The following is a 23,761-nucleotide window of genomic DNA, read 5'->3' as shown; positions in this document are numbered from 1 at the left end:
AATTTGTTGGGTGCCACCGTGGTGCAATGGTATGCACACCCGCCTTGCACACATAAGGTCGTGGGTTCGATTCCCCGTCCAGGCAACATCAAAATACCCCTCAGTAATGTTGGCGACATTTCCTGAGTATTTCAGCCATGTAAAACTTCTCTACAAAAGTGGTGTCTTAGACACGCCGTTCGGACTCGGCAATAAACTGTAGGTCCCATATCATTGAGCTAAAATGAATCGGGATGCACTCATTGATATGAGAGAAGTCTCCCTTGTCCCTTATGGGATGTTTGTGGAACAATTATTATTATCCTAAAATAATAAAATAATAATATAAAAAAGTTTTAAATGTAAATTATAATATTCCAAGATATATTATATATAACTGATGCTCACTAGTGTGAATACCAGACAAATTTGACTGTTATGTGTATTTCGTCAGGTTGATCCTTACATAGTTTTTTTTTTTGTTTAATTATTTTAAAATCTATTTTGGTAGTATCCTTGCAAGAGTTTTTAGTGATTGTTGTTGCATACGTAATTTAACAAATACAAATGCAATTATAATTTTACATGTCTCCTCTAACCTTTTCATACATACATATAAGAGTATATATGTAAGTTTGCATACTACCTGTATGTGTCCGCATGTGTTTAATTTAAAGTTGTTGATGCTATTTTTCATTTACTACCTCAGCCTTCCAAATGTGTATGTTTGTTGGTTGGTTTGTTTGTTTGTTTGTATGTACATTGTTTCGTTAACATACCGTCGATTTGAAAAAGCCACTCGAAGTTGTTGTTGTACAGCATACTTTGTTCAAGTGCTACAGGACATTTAAGTGAATCCTCGGTGTAAGTGTAGTAATTGACATAGTTTCATTAGTATAGCCATTGTGGTTAAAAGACGCAGAAGCATTAAAGTTCCGTTGTCGTGCCGACCATACCAATGATGATGATGCAAGCCTGTCGACGAACTGCGAACTGTAAATAAAAGTTAAACATAATAAATTAACTTGACTAATAAATTAATTGCAATTAAAAGTTTTGCAAATGTGTGTGTGAGTGTGGTAAACATTTCTGACAGTGTATGTGTGTTAGTTCGAGAACGTGCTAATATAAAAATGAGGTTGTGTAGAAATAACAACTTATCAAATTGCTTAATTTGCTAAACTAAATTATGGTCAATTATATTTTAAAATAATTTTAACAATTAAAGTTATTTTGGATTTGAATTTTTAATAAGAAGCAAACGGTTGTTGGTTTTTCTTGAAATGTGGTTATATTATTATTTCTTTATTGTATATAGTGCTATTTTTATACACTCAGTTTTAGACTAACGAGGGTATATACAATTTCATACGGGCAAAATGTTCCTCATCGAAATAATGGTTTTTGACGCCAAGTATGTTTGGATGAAATCCGTTTCAGACAATTTGGAGTCGATTTTTCCATGTCTGTCCTTTCCCCTTTCTGTCTGTATGGCTGGTTGGAGCGCACGATAACTGACGAAAAATTTTGTTTTCGTAAAGCTGTAAAATACCACCATTCGTAATATTTTGTCTAAACTTAGTTTAAGTTCAAAGATTGGCAGTATCGGTCCACACCTTCCGGTACCTCCCCCCAAAAGTTAAAAAAAGAACCTGAAATTGTACGCGACATATCTGTTGAACGGGGCAAGCGATTTGGTCCAAACTTACGATCTCCTAATATTTTCTCCAAATATACGTTAAATTCGAAAATGGTTCATATCGGTCCTCTCTTTGGGTTCAAAGTTCAAAATTTTTTTAAGTACAGTTAAGGGTCTGTTCGAATATCCCATGCAAAATTATACCGCTGCTTCTACTGGTGTCTTGCGTGGTGCAATGGTATGTACACCCGCCTTGCACGCTGAAGTTCGTTGGTTCGATTCCCCGGCTAGGCAACATCAAATTTTCAACGGTCGCAAAATACACCTCAGTAATGCAGGCGACATTTCCTGAGTATTTCAGTCATGTACAACTTCTCTACAAGTGGTGTTGTAGGACAAGCCGTTCGGACTCAGCGATAAACAGTAGATCCCATATCATTGAGGTGCACTTATTGATATGAGGGAAGGCTCCCTTGTCCCGTCTGGGAGTAGAACAATTATGTACTCCTTGTGGTCCAGTTTATAGTAATACATATTATGTTTTTCATGAACAAATTCATGCTTCCTGACGCGGTGTCTATCGCAAAGAAATTACTCCCAAAATAAGATCCACTCTCAAAATGGACTATGCCGATGCATTCCTTCAGATACCTCCTCTGCAACACTTTGCGCTTTAATGCAAATATATTTTTTGTAGGCAGTATGTCTAAAAAGGGCCACAAAAACTGAAAACCCCTTGAATACATATTTTTTAGGGAAAACAGTTGTGGTTGTGTGGACGGTATTCCATTCCACAGGCTTACCTGTCAAAGCCGTCTGATACTTTTTAACTTGTTTAATACCCTCAGCCTTTGGGCTAAAGAGTGTATGTACACTTTCACACGACCATAAGTCCAAGTCCACACTGGAGTGATTTCAATTAAATAATTTGATGAAATAAGGCGTTCTTAGCTCGAGTTCCCCACTACAACAAAATCATAAAATTACTTTAGTATGGAACTCGATCTAAGAACGCATAATTTCATGAAATTATTTCATTGAAATAACTCTAGTGTGGACCGGGACTAGGGGCATTATCAAAATAATGGTTTTAGACGCAAAGATGTTTGGACGAAATCCGTTTCAGATAATTTGGCGTCGATTTAGCCATGACCGTCAGGCCTGCTGCAGCGCACGATAAGACTCGAAAGGATCAGTGGTGGCCATATCGGTCCACCCCTTCAGCTGTCTGCATCCTAGTCCATCCTCGGAGAAACTTTCGAACCGGATACTTTGTTGGTCCTAACTTTGCACTTCGTAATATTTCTGCGAATCTTAGATAAAGTTTGAAGATGGATTTTGTGGTCCACTCCGGCGCGTTCCAAAATAATATGTCTTGAACGGAGAAACCGATTTGATCTGCACTTCGTAATATTTTGTCCAAACTTAATTTGAGTTTGAAAATAAGCCATATTGGTTCTCACCGTAGGATAAGTTCTTCGTAAAAGTTCAACATTTTTCTATAACTGTTGTCGTTGGGAATTGTTATCGCAGCTACTCCTTGTGCTCCGGTTTAATGCGATATTATTTCTTTGTGGGCAAGTCCATGCTGCCTGGTCCAAATAAAATCTACTTCCAAAATGAACTATGTCGGTCCGTTCCTTCAGGTACCTCTTGATCCAAATCCATATTTTTGTCGACAGTTCGTACGTTAAAAAATAGCCGCCAAACTTTGCACATCGTATTATTCCTTCCAGATATAGATCTGGTTCGAATATGAACTATATCTGTCCACTCCTTCGGGTACCTCCCACGCAAAATTCGGATAAAGTGAAGGTTAAGGGCTCCTCTCGGATGGTTTTGCAATTTTTTTCAGTAAGTTTTCCTTGCGGCTCTCTTTATGACGGCACAATTTTTTTCTTGCGGAAGTCCATACTTCCTGAGATATTGGCCTAAAAGCTCCAAGAAACCCTGACGGCACCAACAAAAATGGTTGATTGGTGCAGGCTTTGCACATCGTATTATTTCATCCAGTCATGTATCAGGCTGGAATATGGGTTGTATGGTCCCCTCCTTCGAGTACCTCCCACACAAAATTCGGATAAAGTGAAGTTTAAGCGCTCCTTACGGATCGTTTTGAATTTTTTTCAGTAAGTTTTTTTTTTGTGGCTCGCTTTACGACGGTACAATTTTTTGTCAGAGTAAGTCAATAATTCCTGAGATACTGGCCTTAAAGCTCCAAGAAACCCAGACGGCACCAACCAAAATGGCAAATCCGCAAGATAATCATCTCAGGGAGTTGATTGATTGATGTAGGCTTTGCACATCGTATTATTTCATCCATCGGTCCACTCCTTCGGGTACCTCCCACACAAAATTCGGATAAAGTGAAATTTAGGAGCTTCTCTCGCATCGTTTTGACTCTTTTTCAGTAGATTGTTGGAGCGGCCTCATTTACAATGGTACATTTTGTTCCGGAGTAAGTCAATACTTCCTAAGATAATGGTCCAAAAGCTTCGAAACACTGTCGGATATTGTGCAAGATAACTTTAAAACTTTTTCAAAAATTTCTTTCAAACTTATTTTAACATAATTTAATATTTTGAGTCCTTTATGAGGAAGTTTGGTTCCCAAAAATGTTTGGTATATGTCAATGATTTGGTATAAGCCCACGTTACGGTACCTACAGATTTTAAAGCAAACTCGTGATATAAAATCAATATATTTTATATACGGCATAATTATTGTGTTTGGTTTTGTTGTTTTTTTCTTGGTCAGTGGCTGAGGGTATTTCTCCGTCAGCTGACTGATACGTCTTTACTTGTTTGTTTTCCGGTAAATTAAATATTTGTCTATCCCCCATTATTATAAGTCTTCTTTTGTTAAAGTTTGGATTTACCGAACAGATTTATAGCGTTCCGGTTAACTTAAAATTAAAAGTGATGATTGAATTTCAAGGAGGAGCTTCTTGTCATTAACTTTCGCTGTGAAATTTGTATTTTCAATGCCTCCAAATTAATTTATTTTGCATTTTCAAATCCATCAGATAGTAAAAGAACACATGTAATAATGGCCCTATGTCATGTTAAAGACAAATTTTTAGCCTACAAATTTATATTTTTGAATTGTTAAAAGTCTCAACTCGTTTCGAAGTTATCAACGATTACATTTTTGATCTCATGCTGCATCATTTTCAGTGACAGTCACTGTAGGTGTTGGTGGCTGCTTGTTGATCAACATTTAATTATATGCCGCCGCGGCGGTTTGATTGTGTTATGGCTTGGGTTCAGGTATTTCTCTCTTCATCTCCACCAACATTTGCGAAACTATGTGTGGAAGGTCTTCTCACCCACCACCGGTACAACTGGACGTAGTACTGAATTCGAAGGTGTCGTTATTGAATTGTTCTACACCTGTAACATTCCCATCATCCTGCACAAATGATTGACGTTAAATTCCAAGGTAACTTCTTCATCAACCTGGTGGTGGCTGCCCAGCTCGCTCCTATCCCTTCCATCCACGCCATTCTCTTTAAGTTTGTGAAAAACTTCATGAAATCGGTTTTGGTTTCACTAAAAAACTTGTAGACGTGATCGCATCTGTTAACAATTTGCTTTAAAAATTTTCTGGGTATTGATTCTACGGCATCAATTTATAGTCCGGTCAAAATAGACATGCGTATAAGGGGGAAATAGCAAAAATTCCCACAAAGCTGAATTTTGGTGGATAGCTAGGGTTAGCTATTAGAAGCAACGTCCTAAAAGTCCCCATCGATCCCATGTGTGCAAAACAAGTTATTCGTGGTCAAAGGTAATTTTTGGAGGCATTATTCAGTTTTTCTAATTTTTCTCAAAAACGGCAAGACTTAGCAAAAGCCGGCTAAAGTAAAAGTTTTAGATTCAATAATTGTCTACAAGAATGGTCAATATGATTCTTAAAAAAGACTTACCATTTTCGAGTTATCGCGATCTAAAGGTCAAATAAAAAATTAGCCGCGTAAGTACATTATGAGTAACGACACACTTTGCAGTAATCGGTTCAGTAGAACGCGGTCTAACCCGGTTTTTAAATTTCGCCTTTCGGGTCGAATAACCGGCGAACCGGATCCGCAACCGTTGAAAATTATACATTTCCGTAATCAGCGCATCAAACCCTACCTTCGGACAAAACTTGAAAAAATCGGAGAGTTTTCGTTGGGGTCGTTCCCGTTGGGCTTTCGATTATACATGTGGGTTAAATGGGCTATTTTTGCATAAAATGACTCTAACATTGAATAACTCTACTAAACACGCTCCGATTTTGTTGGAATTTTTTTAAAAGTTAGCTATAATTTTGCTCTTCAAGAAAATATAAATTTTCTTGGGGGACAGACCCGATTACTTCGCTTATTTTAGCCGGTTCGTCTGAATATGTGCATATTTCCCTTATAAGTGCATAAAATCATGTGTTTTTTAGAACAGCTATATTTCAAGAATGGTTCCTTCTAGGAAAAAATTATAAAAAAAAACTTGTAGACAATTTTTCTGTCTACAATATTTACTTTAGTCACTTTTTGATTAGATCAACCGTTATCAAAAAATAAATCCGAAAACCTAAAAACCCTTAAAATTTGAACTTTGACCCCGACTAGTTTTTTTTTTGCACACATGGGATCGATGGGGACTTTTAGGACGTTGCATCTAATGGCAAACTCTAGCTCTCCACCAAAATTCAGCTCTGTGGGAATTTTTGCTATTTCAATGTCTATTTTGACCGGACTATTAGTGATGTCAAAATTTTCGATAATATCGATATTTCCATCGATGGTTTGCCAGCTCCACCGTCAGGCCTGCTCAAAAGGATCAGTGGTGGCCATATCGGCCCACTCCGTCAGGTACCTCCCTCATAAAATTGCGGAAAAGTGGAGTTTAGGACCGATTACCCTCTTTCGACGGTACAAGTCTTTTTAGGGATACTTCGTTGATCCTACCTTTGCACTTCGTAATATTTCTGCGAATCTTAGATAAAGTTTGAAGATGCAAACGATGCAACACCTTAGAGTCCAAATTATATTTCGAAAAATATATAAATAAAATATATATAAAATTACGATATTTACACATATTTTAATAATGCATATCAATTAAGAGGGTTTATTTGAACTCTATTTCCGTTTAAGAAGCCTAATAATTTTTCTCAACAACGCGATGATTTTCCTCAATGGGAAACTTTCCATGTGAATGTAGATAAGGCGAAATCCGCATATTTTCTTAATAGTTTCAAGAAAAATAAAATATGTACTCCTATAGACTTTGTCCAATATTTTCAACTCTAGAATGCATCTGAAAACTATTTTATCAAACCAATATGTAATTTTTTATTTTGAAAGAAAGTAGGATTATATTTAAAATGTTGTCAATTTTTTTGTAAATTCCGCGAATTATGAGTAACATTTTACGAATATTATGCGATCTACTATCTGACGTCCCTTCGTCATAACTTTTTTGTGACAATTGTGGTCATTAAAATAATAAGCGTTTTTATATTAATTTTTTCTTAAAGGCATAAGTAAAACACGATAACTTTTGTCTGCAACAACCAAAAATCTTCAACAAAGCTTAAAACTGGTGGTACCCATATACGGGGGCTATACAAAAACGTGGACCTATACTGTCTGACTTTTTCCATGGGATTTTTTATAGCTTATATAATTTTTTTAGTCATTTTGGTTAACAAATGTTGCATTCAAAATACCGAAAATCAGGAGTACCGTCCTGTGGGAACGTGGACATGTACCAAGAAATATCTAGAGGAAATACAATAATTTCCCCAACGAAGACCAAATACCAACTTTCAGTCATTTCGGTGAAATAAGGAGGCCACAACATTCAAACACCGCAAATGGGGTGGTACCGTTTAATTTCTGGTTGGATGTTCTTTATCCCAACGAAGATTAAATACCAAATTTCCAACTTGGGAGCGATAGTGAGGTTACAACCTTTAAAATACCGAAAAGCTGGAGGTGTTGACCAGTGTTATTGACTTTAAAGGGGGTTAAACGTTTGAAATTGTTTGTATTTCTTTCTTTCCATGAGAACAAAACTAAATAAAATAGAAAGGAAGATAACCACATTTGTAATTAATTCTCTTTGCTTTTTAGTTTCGTACTGTTTGCGTTCGTAAGTAAAAATAAATTCCTTTTGTTGGAAAATGTGCAAACTTTTTTTAATAACTTAACTGTAATTTTTGTCAGGATAATCGGTTTCGATCAATAGCAGATTATTGACAGGATTATCATATTTAATATGCAAGGAGCATTGATTTAGACCTTCATTAAAAAAGCAAACCAAAATCTATGTCAATCCTTGTCAAAATGTCATATTCATTCTGTGTATTTGTTGTCCGCTAATGGAATTAATGCATTTCCATTACAATGAATGACCTTTCAATCAACTTAAAGCAAAATAGTTGTATTATTTTTTCTCGTGTCTTTGCCACTTACCTAACAACATGGCCTCCCGATTATCTATTATTCCAGGTCGACGCTGTAAAACACTTTCTTTGTCACCTTTCCACAGTACGGGAGATATGCTGGCAAGACATTTGACGCGCATGGCACCATTCTGAAAGTGACGAGCATCAACTGTCATCTCCAGTCCCAATGTTGACGTTATGAGGCCATGACGGTGTACCGTGTCATTGTAATGGATCAAATACTGTTCATCGAGGACCTGTAAGGACAGCCAAAAGCAAACAAATAGAAAAAAAACATGTAAATCATTGTAAATATGTAAGTTTGTATTTTTGAACAATGTCAAAGACATGAAATAACTTAAAAGTATATACAGCAACAAACAACTACACTAGCAGGGTATGACAATCCCTTATACAGCAACAAAACACCTTGGATATCCGAGAATGTTCAATATAAAAACATGTAATGTTTCTTTGCTATTGTTGTTGTTTTCATAAAATGCATTAACTAATGGATTTGTAACAACAACAACAAAACCAAAAACCAAAGTCTATGGCACACTGCAACACACTGGACTCGTGTCTACTAAAACGTGGTTTAACATGAAAGGATATTCATTGCACCAAGGTGTGTGTGTGTGGAAGAAAAAAACACCAAAATCACTACAAAGTATTTTTTTATTAGAAACAACTGCTAAACAAAAGACAAGAAAATAGAGAGAAATTGATTATCAGGGAAATTGTTTATAGCTTGATCGCATTATATATCTAAGGAGTTTGCAGTTGTTGGTGGATATTATCGTATCATAAAAAACAACAATGTAAACTATAATACCCAGCAAAAATCCTCATTACAAACCTCCTTTCCCACCCATTATCTTAACAAGGGCATGTCGCGCGAAATATCTGGTTATCTTGTAACCACTGGACAAAGTAGATTGTAACCACTGAAATAAGTAGATACTGAGTAGATTCTGACTACTTATTTCAGCGGTTACAAAGTAACCAGATATCTCGCGCTAATGGGTGGGAAAAGAGGTTTGTAATGAGGATTTTTGCTGGGTATCTTCAAATTTTCGGGGCCCGAAAAGACCTACACAGACATAGACCCATACCGTCAATTCCCTGCAAGAGTGTTCCATGTCACTAACAAACACCATAGCCTTTTCGGTAAGATTTTATGATGTAAACCTTTAGAATACTGCAAATTCGGAGGTACCTCCAATAGCCGCTAAATCAAAACGTGGACATATAACGATAATTCTTTGCAGGAATGTGGTGTATTCCTATAGCATATTGCACATAAAACCTTGAAAATACAGGCGGTGCCGGTCTCTTGGAGGATATAACAAGTTCCAACGATTCAGCACAAAAAATTCCAATATAGGCCCCATATAACGGTACCTCCCGATTTCCAATATTTTAAGAATTTTAGCTACATTTATTAACCGAACTGCTGTAATTTCATATTTTAGTTTCTTAGTGGTCACAACACTTTTCTACTAAAAATATCTACGTATACAGGTCCGCGTTTAACAGAACCTACCGATTTTCGATATTTTAGCTACATTCATTGATCGAACTGCCTGAAATTTTAAAGTTTAGGTTCTTAGTGGTCACAACACTTCGCCACTAAACATTTCTATATATGACCGTGTTTTAGCACAGGTCCCATATAACAGTACCTGCTGATTTTCGATGTTTGAGAGTTTTAGCTACCGAACTGACTGCAATTTGACTTTGGATGTTCTTAGTGCTAACTGTTATTTGACATTTGAGGTTGTAAGTGGTCACAGAACTTCTCCATCAACAAGTGTAAAGAAAGGTCAATGTTTTGGCACAGCCTCCTTTAAAGAGTTCTCCCGATTTTCTGTATTTGGAGGATTTTAGCTAAATTTGCAGACCGAATATGTTTTAAATTGACAGTTGGTTTACTAGTAGTCAAAAAACTTCTCCGGCGCTGATCGTTGACATGGGTTCACGTTATCGTATTCAAGTATTTTGAAGTTTGTATATATATTGATATTCATACGGGCAAAATATGTATGTTTCATCGAAGTAATGGTTTTGTACCCCAATTGGCTGGAGCGCCCGATAACTCTCGAACGGATGAGCCGATTTGGCCCAAACGTTGGCTTTCCAACCTTAGTTTAAGCTCGAAGATGAGCCATATCGGTCCACTCCTTCAGGTACTTGCCCCACAAAAGTTCAATCATTTTCGGAAAATTGTGTACTCGATAACTCTTGAAGCGAGTAACCGATTTGGCCCGTACTTTGTCCATCATGAGATTTCTACCATAGATAGATGAGATTCCAATATGGACTCTATTGGGGCCCTCCTTTGAGTACTTCCCACACAAAATTTCGGAAAAGTTCAGTTTAGGACCTGGTCTCGAATCGCTTTGATTTTTTTTAACAACTTATATTCACTATTCCCTATATGACTGTACAATTTTCATCAGGTGCAAATCCATACTTCCTGAGAAAATAGCCTGAAAGGTGCAAAAAAAAACCCTATGACACCCCTTGTTGTAGTTGGAGCGCAAGATAACACTCGAAGATAACACTGCCGATTCGGTCCAAAATTTAGCCTTTGTAATATTTTGTCCAAGCTTTGTTTAACTTCAATGATTTTAATTTTGTAACAATTTGTACTTGTAACAACTTGTGCTATCTTGTACAATTTTTTTTTTCAGGGACAAGTCCATATTTTCTGAGATGTGGCTGCAGCGCACGAAAACTGTCGAACGGATCAACGCATTTGGTCCAAAATTTGGACTTCGTAATATTTTGTCTAAACTTAGATCCGGTACCTACCCCAAAAGTTAAAAATATGACACTAAAATTGTACGCACGATATCTCTTGATAGGATCAACCAATTTGGTCCAAACCTAATATTTTGTCCAAATTTAGTTGAACTTCTAAAATGGTTCATATCTGTCTTCTTCTTAGGGTACCTCCCTCACAAAAGTTCAAAATTTTGCAGTTTAGGGTCTGTTCGAAGATCGTTTGCAAATTTATACCGATGCTACTTCCTGTAGTCCTGTTTACAGCGGTACTATGTTTTTCGTGGACAAATCCATTCTTCCTAATTGATACGTTGCAAACAAAAACACACAATTTTAATTAACTTCTCTTTGGAGGATATCCGAAGATTCGAACCCATACAACCACCATTATGTGACCTGTTACGCCGTTGGTTTAGCTGCTCATCAGACATGTCGGCTGTCATCTTTGTCATCGAACTTTCATATGTTTTTCAAGGTTTGAACCAACGTCCTTGAAAACATTTGAAAAAAAGGTTATCACGACCTGTTAGCATTCAGAGCCAAAACTCATAACTACCAAGTGCAGCGCTAAGTATTTGTTATGGAAGCCATACAGATTGAGTGGACAAATATCCACCAATGTAAAAACAAGATTGCATTTGAAAGTGAAAATGTTCGATGACCATAGCCTATATGTCTGATGAGGCTCTACCAAAGGCGAAACATGTCACATAGTGGTGGTTGTGGGAATTCGAATCTTCTGCTTTCCTGACTCCAACGAGAAATTAATTAAAATAAATAATAAAATAAAAAATGATCTTCGCCCTAATAGGCAAAAATTTCAAATAAATATTCATAATTTTTGGGAAAAGAATTTTGGTTGCGTAGCCGGTATTCGATCTGTCCGTATATGAAAGTTTCAATTCACATAGGCTGAGGGTATATCTCTGTCGGCAAAGCTGACTGATACTTGTTTACTTGTTTCGGCCCATATTGGCTACAATTTGACACATAGGGTTTCTAGTCTACCACTCTATTTAAAGTATTGTGAAGTTTTCCGTCCAAATTAGCTATTGCTTGGTATTTAATATCTATTTGTGCTTATTTATTTATTTATTTCGTCTCAGCAGGTTTGCTTCGTATGGTTACTGTCAGGCTATTGTCTTCAGTGGATTTGACGGGATCGTCTGAAGTTGGCACAGTGGTGGCGGTCGGCCCAGTGAATGTATTGATTCTCGCAAGGGGGACTCGACTCGTATTGCTGGGTGGAAGCGGGTTGGTTTTTGTGGTTGTGCTGGCTGCACTCGACGTTGGAGTCAAATTGATGACGCTCGGTTGCAACAGTTATGTTGACTGTTCTCGATTTGATGTAGTGTAATGAACAATACTCGGGTCGGCCTTCTCGTGCTGATGCTCCTCGGATTGAGGAATCGGATTGGTGGCACTCGGCTCGGTATAGTCGGTCTGCAACGAGAAGAAACGATTGAATCAGTTCGAAACGAACGAGTCGCGCAAACGAACGAATCGCAGGAAGCGAACGAATCGAGGAAGTGAACCAATCGCGGAAGCGAACTAATGGCAGAAAGCGAACTAATCGCGGAAGTGAACGAATCGCAGGAACCAAGGCCTTGGCTTTTGTACGAAATCTTCCGACTGCGGACACTGCCACAAATCAAATGCTTTGTACTCGGTTAACTCCAGCGCTTGACGATCCTTTGTGTTAAAAACCGAAATATTTAGCTAGGGAATGAAATAAAGTGATTGAGAATTATTTCCCTACAGCTTGAAATTAGTTCACATTTCTTCACACCGTAGCAAAATAATTCTATAACATCGATTGTCAAATAAGATTCGATATTTCCTGATGCACGTATACCAATGGCAAGTACATCTTTAACGGGAATTGTCATGGTACGTTAAGGTTGGGTATATATTAAGTTGGGCAATATTAAAACCAACAAAGGAAGAACAAATAATGATATATATAATCGGTAACATGTATCGGTCACGTTATAATTTATTTCATTTTAGTTCATAATATTTGTTGGTGGAAGATATAAAAGGTTCAGCCCGGTCGAACTTAACAATTTTTACTACTGTTTTTTTCATAGAACGACGCCCAACCCAAGTTTTTATGACTGAAAAGCGAAAGCCGTTAACGGATGTTAATGGTAGTTCCCAAGTGGAAACACCAAGGGTGGTTCAGCACCCACTTAAGACGAAAGAGTGATAAAAGTGATAAAGTGAGGATAAGTCATGGGCATTTCCATGTTAAGGCCGATCAGCAACGTTCTTTGGTATGTCTCATCTCCTATATCACCAGTGCGAGTTTAGGATACTCAATTCCTCCATCGACCAGATCTTCAGATTATTACAAATACTCACAAAACGAAGATATAGCCCACATATAACCGCCCCGCCCGATTACATGTATTTTTATACCCTCAGCATTTATGCTAACGAGGGTATATACACTTTCATACGGGCAAAATGTGCCTCATCGAAATAATGGCTTTAGACCCCAAGTATGTTTGGACGAAATGTGTTTCAGACAATTTGGAGTCGATTTAGCAATGTCTGTCTGTCTGTCTGGCTGGCTGGTGCGCACGATAACTCTCGAACGGAGGAGCCGATTTGGTCCAAAGTTTGGCTTTCGCAATATTTTGTCCAAACTTAGTTAAAGTTCGAAGATGGGCCATATCGGTCCACTCCTTCGGGTACCTCCCCCACAAAAGTTCGAAAGTGTTCGGAAAATTTGTGCACACGATAACTCTTGAAGGGAACAACCGATTTAGCCCATACTTTGCACATCTTTAAATGTCTACCAGACTAAGATCAGGTTCCAATATGGACTCAATCAGTCCACTCCTTCGGGTACCTCCCACAAAAATTTCACTGCCTCCCTAAACGACAATACAAGTTTCATGAGGGGCAAGTCCATACTTCCTGAGAAAATAGCCTGAAAGTTGCAAAAGATCCCTATGACACCGTGTGTAGTGGTTGGAGCGCACGATAACTCTCGAAGGGATCTGCCGATTGGGTCTAAAATTTGGGCTTCGTTAAATTTTGCCCAAACAAAGTTCGAAGATAAGCCATATCGGTCCACTCCTTCAGGTACCTCCCCCACAAAACTTCAAAAATGTTCGAAAAATATGGGAATGACCAATTTGGTCCATACTTTACACATCCTAATATATCTACCAGATATAGATCAGGTTCGAATATGGTCTATATTTGTCCACTCCTTCGGGTACCTCCCACACAAAAATTCGGATAACTTCACTTTAAGGCCTGCACTTGAATCACTTTGATTTTTGTTGAAGCAACTTGCATTTTCTGCTTCAATTACGACAATCCTTGGTTGTTGAGAAAACAGCCCGAACACCTATGGCACCATATGTAGTGACTGGTCCAAAATTTGGCCTTCATCAAATTTTGTTCAAACTTAGTTTCAGTTCGAAGATGGGCAATACCGGTCCACAACTTCCGGTACTTCCCCCAATTTTTAAAAAGGTCACTAAAATGGTATGCGCGATATCGCTTGAACGGAGCAGCCAATTTGGATATCCTAATATTTTGTCTAATTTTTTTTTCTAAAATATCCCATATCGGTCTTCTCCTTAGGGTACCTCCCCCAGAAAAATTCAACATTTGTGTCTAAGTGCAGTTTAGGGTCTGTTCGAAGATCCTTTGGAAATGTATACCGATGCTGTTCGTTGCGGTAATGTTTAAAGCGATATTATGTTTTCCGTGGACAAGTCCATGCTTCCTGGAATACTGGTCCAAAAGTTATATGACTAGTGCTCGCGACATCTATCGAAAATATATGACTCCCAAAATAAGATCCACTTCCATAATGGACTATGTCGGTCCATTCCTTTAAGTACCTCCTCCGCAATCCTAAACAGGCTGAGGGTATATCTCTGTCGGCTAAGCCGACTGATAATTTTTTTACTTGTTTTTAGAACAAAGCCCAACCCAAATTTTTACCGTTCTTATGACTGAAAAGCGAAGGCCGATAACGGATGTTAATAGTATTTCCCCAGGTGACACCAAGGGTAGGTCAGCACCCACTTGAGACGAAGTGTGAGGTTAAGTCATGGGCATTTCCATGTTAAAGCCAATCAGCACCGTGCCTTGGTATGTTTCATCCCCTATATCACCAGTGCGAGTTTAAGACACTCAATTCCTTCATCGACCAGATCTTCAGATTATTAAAAATACTCACAAAACGAAGATATAGTCCACGTATAAACGCACCGCCCGATTAAATGTATTTGTAAATTTTAATTTACATTTTCGGTCCAAATTTGCCTAATTATTTAATTTTAGTAATAATATTTCATGGTGGAGGGTATAAAAAGTTCGACCCGGCCGAACTTAACACTTGTTTACTTGTTCCTCTTTGTTATTTGATAGAAGGACGTCCAACCCAAGTTTTATCGTTCTTGCGGGTAAAAACGCGAAAACGGTTGACGGATGTTATTAGTAGTTCCCCAGGCGTTACCACGAGGAGGTCAGCATCCAATTGTGACGAAAGATTTTACAGGATAAGTGCCGATCTCTTCCATCCACTTTATCACCCAGAGCACTCAACTCCTCTATCCACCCAATCTTCAGATTATTACAAAGACTCATGAAACGAAGATATACTACATCTTCATTCCCATGTAGTGTAAGGTGTTTCAAGTCAGGCCTTCGTTGGGTATTTCCGAAACATTTTAATGGCTTTCTAATTTACTGATATAAAATCTTCTTAACTTTGTTTGTTTGTTTTTTTTTTTATAAAAACAATCTGTTTACAGATCATCCTAAGCTTTATTCTCCTAAAAATCAAAAAACCTTAGTTTCATTTTGGAACTTCTAGAATGCTTTGCGAAGAAAATCTATACATTTCATCACACATATGTATATTTTGGTCCCACTTTATTTTACGAATCCAACATCTACTTGTAAATATTCATCGCATGTATGAACAGCTCAACATGTTTCGTTTTTAAAATGCTCCTCAAGTGTGTTTTTTTTTTTTTTGTTTTGTGTAAAGTTGCATACAAACAAGCGCTGTGAATGACTAAAATAACACAGTGCGGTGCGGTGTAAATTCCGGCATATAAAGAATTCTGAGGCTTCCTCTTTAACTTATTCTTGCATATTTGCAAGTTTGTGGCAGTAAAAGCCTGCCGAAAAATCTTGAAGTTCTTAAATGCATGTTCAAGTACATGGTGTTGTTGTCGTTGCTATTTTTTCTGTTTCGAAAACAAAAGACGACAACAAATGAATGCGAATGTTTTTACGAAAGTGGTGGTAGTGAATACGTCAAGAATGAAGTGCAAGCACATAAGGAGTGAATATTTACATTTACTTTGAAGAAAAAGCATTGTATGTTGTTTCTTTTGTTTTATACAAGAAATAAATATTATTTTTTAAGCGACAAGATAATCGGAATAATTTAAATACTCAGAAACATACGCAACAAAAAAAAAAAAAAAAAACATTGTTCCACAACATCCCATACGGGACAAGGGAGACTAAAGTGGTGTCTTAAGATACGCCGTTCGGACTCGGCGATAAACAGTAGGTCCCATATCATTGAGCTAAATATGAATCGGGGTGCACTCATTGATATGAGAGAAGTCTCCCTTGTCCCCACAAACATACGCATTAGGGTTAAAACTTTTCTGCATTTTTTTTTTTTTGCAAATATCAAAAATACCATCACATAGCAGTATAGAGCATGGACAAATATTAATACATGCATTATCACTTTTCCCCTACCGTTAAAAAAGTTACCGCACCGATTGCAGTTTTTTGTTATATGTCTTCCATTGTAATAGCATATCTTTTTTAAATAAGCTATTTATTATTGAATTTGAATATAATCTTCAATATCGGAAAATTCTACATACATCCAATACACATATATCGTCAAATCACGATATTTTAAGCGTCTATTTTAACATAAATAAAGCATATGTATGTATACAAATAAATATTTGTTCAAAAAAAAAAAAAAAAAAAAAATAAAATCAACATTTTTCTTTATAAAAATGTTCAAAATGCAGTTAGAAATATTAGTCGGTGCAGAAACTTTTTTCACCGAATCGAACTAAAACACGCGATTTTGTTATCAGGACAATATTGGTATATTTGTGGTATTGGTATTGTGGTATTTTTTTGGTGATAGCCCTAATATACATGTTTATTTATAATGAAAAATAAAATTATCTGTGTATTTATACATTTATATGAAACATTTCCATTATAAGTGTCTGACTGCCTAAGCGAACACCCAACCCTAAATGGGCTGAACATGTCTACGGGCTTTTGAGTATATACAATAAATACAATAAGGATATGAAAGCATTAAACTAACCCTTCAATAGATGGAATATATAAAGATGACCTTCTACAGATTGTCTTCTATGGATAGACATGGATAGAAAACAAGTAAGAACGGCGTTAAGTTCGGCCGGGCCGATCTTGTTATACCCTCCACCACAAGTTGTATTGAAGTAAAATGGAATAATTAGTTTCTTTTCGTGTATGAAGAAGACTTAATATTAAATTTCAGCATTTTCTGTAAAGCAATGTGAGGCACCATTCTATGGGGGCTATTTCAAAACGTCGATCTATACCGACAAATTTCTGACGGAAAGTTTTTAGGCTCAAAGAAGACTAAATACCAAATTTCCTATATTTCGGTAAGAGAATGTGGCTAAAACTTAAAAAATACCGAAAATCAAGAAGAAGTACGCTTCTATGGGGATATAGGAAGACGTGGACCTATACTCTTCTGAAATATTTTAAAACTCTTGAAAGACGGAATAACGAATTTCAGCCATTTCGGTTGGATATTGACGTCACAATCTTCAGTATTACGAAAATCGGGAGGTACCTTTCCATGGGGGCTATATGAAGGCGTGGACCTAAACCGACAAATTTAAAGGGGAAGTTTGAGTACCTCCAACGAAGTCTAAATACCAAATTGCAGCCATTTCGGTGGAATATTGAGGCCATAACGTTCAAAATACCGAAAATCCGGAGGAACCGTTCTATGGGGGCTATATGAAGGTGTGGACCGATACCGACAAAGTTCTGGGGGAAAGTTTTATACTTCTAAAGAACACTACGTACCAAATTTTAGCCATTTTGGAAGGATAATGAAGCTAAAACCTTAAAAATACCGATAATCGGGAGGTACCGTTTTATGGGGGCTATATGAAGGTGTGGACCGATACCGTCAAAATTCTGGGGGAAAGTTTTATACCCCTAAAGAAGACTACGTACCAAATTTTAGCCATTTTGGTAGGATAACGAAGCTAAAACCTTAAAAATACCGAAAATCGGGAGGTACCGTTCTATGGGGCCTATATCAAAACGTGGACCGATGTATCCCATTTTCAATACCAACCATCCTGCAGGTAATAAAAACTTCTGTACCAAATTTTGACTCTCTAACGTTAAAATTGCGAGCTGTATCTTGATTTCAACAGACAGACCGACGGACGGACAGACGGACATGGTCAAATCGACATAGAATTTTATGCGGATCAATAACATATATACTTTATAGGGTCTCCGACGAATTTTTCGATGTGTTACAAACGGAATGACAAATTTAATTATACCCTCCATATGGTGGAGGTTATAACAAAGGAGGTCTTCAATCGATATAAAACTAAATGAAGTGTTTTATGGGTAATAAACCTATATATGAAGACTTATAAAAATTAAAAATTGTTTTGTTATTATAGCCTACACCACTATGTGGAAAGGGTATTATAAGTTTGTTTTGGTAAAAAAATCATGTAACACCGCGAAATATTCGTCGGAGACCCCCAATGTGGTATACCAATCTTCATATCTCAACGAGATGAAGCGATTTTGAGATGTGTGTCCGTCCGTCTGTCCATTATAAATTGTAATCAAACTGCAGGCCGCAATTATAGACCAATCGTCAAGAAATTTTGCAACGTGGTCGGGTTTAGACCAGAATAGATCCCTATTTTTTGTTGGAGATTATCGTGAAATATTTAGCGGGTGAAGTGGACCAAAAACATAATTTTTATCCAATTTTGTAGCGGCTCTGTAGGTCGCAATAATAGTCCGATCAACGCGAAATTTTAAATATGGTAAGAGTATATGACAAAGAAGTAGCTTGCAATTTGAGATGCCGATCAGATAATATTTACATGGTTAAATACACCAGAACTTTTGTGTGAAAATTGTGAAAAAAATTTAATATACAGCTTATATCTTTGTTCCTGAAAGACACATTCTTCCCTCGTGAGTTATATTTGGAAGACGATCTCATGACCTTTGCAATGATATCGATTACGTTGATGTACGTGATCAGTAGACAGTGGAATTTTATGCAACCCCTATTTTTGGTCCGATTCATGTCAAATTTTGGGACTGGGCATATTTTTGGCTTCTGATTACATTGCACTCGAAACATATTACATATGCAAAATTATGCAACAAATATTTCAGTAATAAGTACAAAAATGTTTGCGTGTAAAGTTTTTCTGTTTAAAATTCTCTTCAGACAAGTCAATAAAATAGAGAAACGTATAACCACAGCCACAACCTTCAAAATACCGAAAATCCGGAGGTATCGTTCTATGGGGGCTATATGAAGGCCTGAACCTAAACCGAAAAATTTTAGGTGGAAAAATGTTTGCCCCCAAGGAAGACTTAATACCAAATTTCAGCCATTTCGGAGGGATATTGAGGGCACAACCTTCAAAATACCGAAAATCGGGAGGTAACGTTCTATGGGGGCTATATGAAGACGTGGACCTATACCGACAAATTTTAGGTGGAAAGTTTTATACCCACAACGAAAACAAAATGCCAAATATCAGTAATTTCGGCGGGATATTGAGGCCACAACCTTCAAAATACCGTAGATCGGGAGGTACCGTTCTACTGGGGCTATATGAAGACGTGGACAGATTTCAGTTGTAAAATTGCATACCCTTAACGAAGACTTAATACGAAATTTCAGCCATTTCGGTGAGATATTTAGACCACAAATCCTTGAATATATTTTTGCATATGCCCATTTTATGAAGATATGTAAAAATATGTCAAAAAATGCACGATATGCAAAATATGCAAAAATTTCTGGGCCTAATTCGTTTTATTTCGTAATAAAACGAGTTTCTGTCTAATCAGATTTTCTCTACGACCATCCTAACCATATATGCATTTGCATAGGATTCCGCTGTCTAGTGATCAGATAACAGAGCTACAGCCTAATATATCCAGTGTTTTGTTTGTAGTGTAGTAATTAACAATCTAGGGGTCGCAATTATATGTAGCTCAATAGTCACGAAATTTTACACGAGGTAAGAATTTAGGTAGAAGAAAATGCCTATAATTTTGCATGATGATCTGATATTATTTAGCGGGTGACATAGACCATTACTTTTGTATGAAAAATTTACAAATTTTATTTTTAGTCCATATTTTAATTCCTGGAGGGCATAATCCGACAAAGTGGTCTACATACGGAATAATAGCAACTAGATAACGGGCCTACTGCCTAAAACAAATTTCCTCCCATGCTACAAATTGTCTCTATCATGACAGAGAAAATTTCAGTTCAGTTCTCAAATTGGATTTTTTATACAAATATTGCAACATGGATCGCCTCGCCACCTATTTTATACCTCAGGATTTAGGGTAAGGGGGATATAAACCAAATACGACCAAAGATGTGTCTCATCGAAATATTGGTTTTAGACCGCAAGTATGTTTGGACGAAATTCGTTTCAGAAAATTTGGAGTCTATTTAGCCCTGTCCGTTCATCTGTCTCTCTTAATGTCTAGCTGGCTGGTGCGCACGATAACTCTCGAACGGATTTACCGATTAGAACCAAATTTTATACATCGTAATATTTTGCCCAAACTTTGTTTAAGTTCGAATGCATTCTATGTCGAAAAATTGTGTGAACGATAACTGGCGAAGTGAGCAATCGATTTGCTCCAAACTTTCCATATATTATTATTCCTTCCATATATAGATCGGATAAGACTATAACAGTCCACACTTTAGGGTACCTCCCTCACAAAATTCGGAAAAGAGACATTTACGAGTCCTCTCGAATCGTTTTGAATTTTTAGCATATTGTACTTGCGCCGCAAATCCGCATGATAACTCTAAAGGGGATTTTTTGATTGGTCGAAACTTTTTTAGAAATGTATAATTTATATATTTTTCCACAAACATCCCAGTAAAGACAAGGGATGCTCTCTTATATCAATGGATTCATATTAAGTTATTGATATGTGACCTAGTTTTTATCGCCGAGTCCGAACGGCGTGTCCTAAGTTGCCATTTGTAGAGACGTTTTTCATGGCTGAAATACTCAGGAGATATCGCCAACATTACTAAGGGGTATTTTGCCACTGTTGACAATTTGATGGGAATCGAACCCGGACATTCAGGTTTGCAACAGTCCCAAACACAACATATGTTTGGGTCCTGCAAACAAATACATGTTTGGGTACAAACAAATATATGTTTGGGCGCATACAAATATATATATGTACATATGTTTGCAACCAGTCCCAAACTTACATATATTTGTTTGTATTCAAACATATGCTTCTGCGTGTAAAAAGTATGTATATTCTTGATCACATTATATTCTAAATCGATATAACCACGTCCGTCCGTCTGTTGTTTATTTATTATTTCTATTTATTATAAATATTAAATTTAAAAACGTTGGAAACACTTCCGAAATGTTCTTAATTTAATTGGATAATTCGCGAAACAAATATACATATTTACACAGAACCACAAACTCAAACACTCAGGTGAGCCACTGTTTTTTTAAGAAAAGCAACAACGACATCAATGAAATCTACATCTTTTGCGTGTCTATAATACTTCTTTCTTCTTTGACACATAAAAAGAGAACAACAAAATTGAAAAACAAGCTAGTGCCGTCAGTTGCTTTTGAAATGTGAAATTGGCACGGACACAAACACACACACAGCAGACGACGACAATTTCACTCACTAAAATATTTAAATATTTAACAACTGCCAAGGGGCGACGAAGCTATTTTCCGGGCATTTAACATTCGAGTCGTGCACCGTGGTGATAATCCTAGTGATTATTTTGTTTATGTTTCTTAAGAGCGAATTGCATGCGAACGAAGTGCTGCAGGCATTGCAACATTTCTGTCTGCTGTTGGTCTTTTGTGTAGCTTTTTGTTTTGTCTTTATCTGTGTCGCCTTTGTCAGCTCGCGCTCCTGCTACTATTTGTCTTATTCGTTTTTTGTTGTTGTTGGTTTTCTTTCTATTTTGTTTCACAAATGACATTTCGAATTGGTCTACAAGTGCCAGAGCCATTTCAGATGCCATTAAATGAGTAAAATGAACATATTCAAGAAAATATATTCTGTATAAGCAGAAGTGGCGGAAGAAGCAGAGCAAGAAGCGGTGGATTAAAGTGGTTGTTGCAGAAAGTTTTCCCTTTGGAAGACATCTTGTGAATAAACAAACAACAACCATAAATTTACATTAATCAAGATAGTGGTGGTCCATATAAACAGATGAAGACTATTTAACTATTAGGACATAAACAACCCACAGCATAACATTGGTGTTTATAATAAAATGTGTTGGAGGTGGAGTTTTTTCTGGAAGTATCACAAATAGATTTGTAATATTTAACTTAAAGACAAACACAATTTTTGAATTGGCGTTGTGGGAATATTATAAGTACAGGTGTGTTTCAGGTGAAATGAAGGATATATGGTATGCAAATAATTTTTTTTATTTTGAGCATGTTATAATCTCCCGAAGTTCAGTTGCGTGTATTGGCCTACTGTACAGTTAGCTTGGCTAGAGTTGTTGATTTTTGAAAAGAGTCTTCGAACAAGGTCACTCGAACTGAACTAATATCAGTTAAAGATCAAAGGAGGAACGATTACTTGATTAATTCGGTACACGAGGCATAAAAAGGCTGTTGTCTATGATATGTGCTGCCTCTGTAAATCTTATAATTTAGTTTATGTTGTGAATACAATATTCTTGGTAAGGATAAGATAAATAAAAAACATAGCTCACAGTGCTCTTGAACCAACTTAAAATTAAAGGAACTTACTCCTAGGGAAGTATTTTTAGTGAAAATTCTCTACAAGTTTGTACTATATGATATTTTCGTAGGTTCTACCATTTTTGAGATATAAAAGTTCAAATTGAGACAATGCAAAATCGTGAAAACATAAAAACCCTTAAAAATTTGAAATTTGACCGCGATTTATTTAAAAACGCGATTTTTGTTTGTTTTTTGATTTGTGTCATCTATGAACGTTATAGTTTCAGAATCCGCAAAAACTTCTAAGGTGTAAGCTTCTTTCATTTAAAGTTGAGTCAAGAGCACCGTGAGTTTTTTCTTTGTAATGTTAATGTCTTCATTATTATACCCTCAGCATTTATGCTAACGAGGGTATATACACTTTCATACGGGCAAAATGTGCCTCATCGAAATAATGGTTTTAGACCCCAAGTATATTTGGACCAAATATGTTTTAGACAATTTGGAGTCGATTGAGCAATGTCCGTCCGTCTGTCTGTCTGGCTGGAGCGCACGATAACTCTCGAATGGATGCACCGATTCGGTTCAAATTTTGGCTTTCGTACTACTTTGCCCAAACTTAGTTTAAGTTCGAAGATGGGCTATATCGGTCTACTCCTTCCGGTACCTCCCCCACAAAAGTTCGAAAATGTTCGGAAAATTTGTACGTACGATAACTCTTGAAGGGAGTAACTAATTTGCTCCATACTTTGGAAATCGTGAAATGTCTACCAGACTTAGATGAGTTTTCAATATGGACTCAATCGGTCCACTCCTTCGGGTACCTCCCACACAAAATTTGGGATATGTTCAGTTTAGGACCTGCTCTCGAATCGCTTTG

At 36.9% G+C, this 23,761-nt stretch overlaps 1 protein-coding gene across 1 annotated transcript in view; it reads right to left on the bottom strand.

Annotated features, from left to right (window-relative positions):
* Positions 1–449: 449 nt before the first annotated feature.
* Positions 450–23,761, bottom strand: part of beat-IV (beaten path IV) — a 207,999-nt gene continuing 184,687 nt past the window's right edge. Inside the window, exons 6-7 of the mRNA XM_073960365.1 lie at positions 8,079–8,307; positions 450–972 (exon numbers count right to left, since the gene is read on the bottom strand). Of these exons, the coding sequence (XP_073816466.1) occupies positions 827–972; positions 8,079–8,307 (375 nt within the window). The 3' untranslated portion in view covers positions 450–826. The remainder of the gene's footprint in view (positions 973–8,078; positions 8,308–23,761) is intronic.

The sequence above is a fragment of the Musca autumnalis genome, unplaced genomic scaffold, assembly GCF_047663935.1.
Source record: "Musca autumnalis isolate F117 unplaced genomic scaffold, ASM4766393v1 scaffold_1, whole genome shotgun sequence".
Classification (NCBI taxonomy): Eukaryota; Metazoa; Arthropoda; class Insecta; order Diptera; family Muscidae; genus Musca; species Musca autumnalis.
This window is presented reverse-complemented; position numbering and strand designations above follow the sequence as displayed.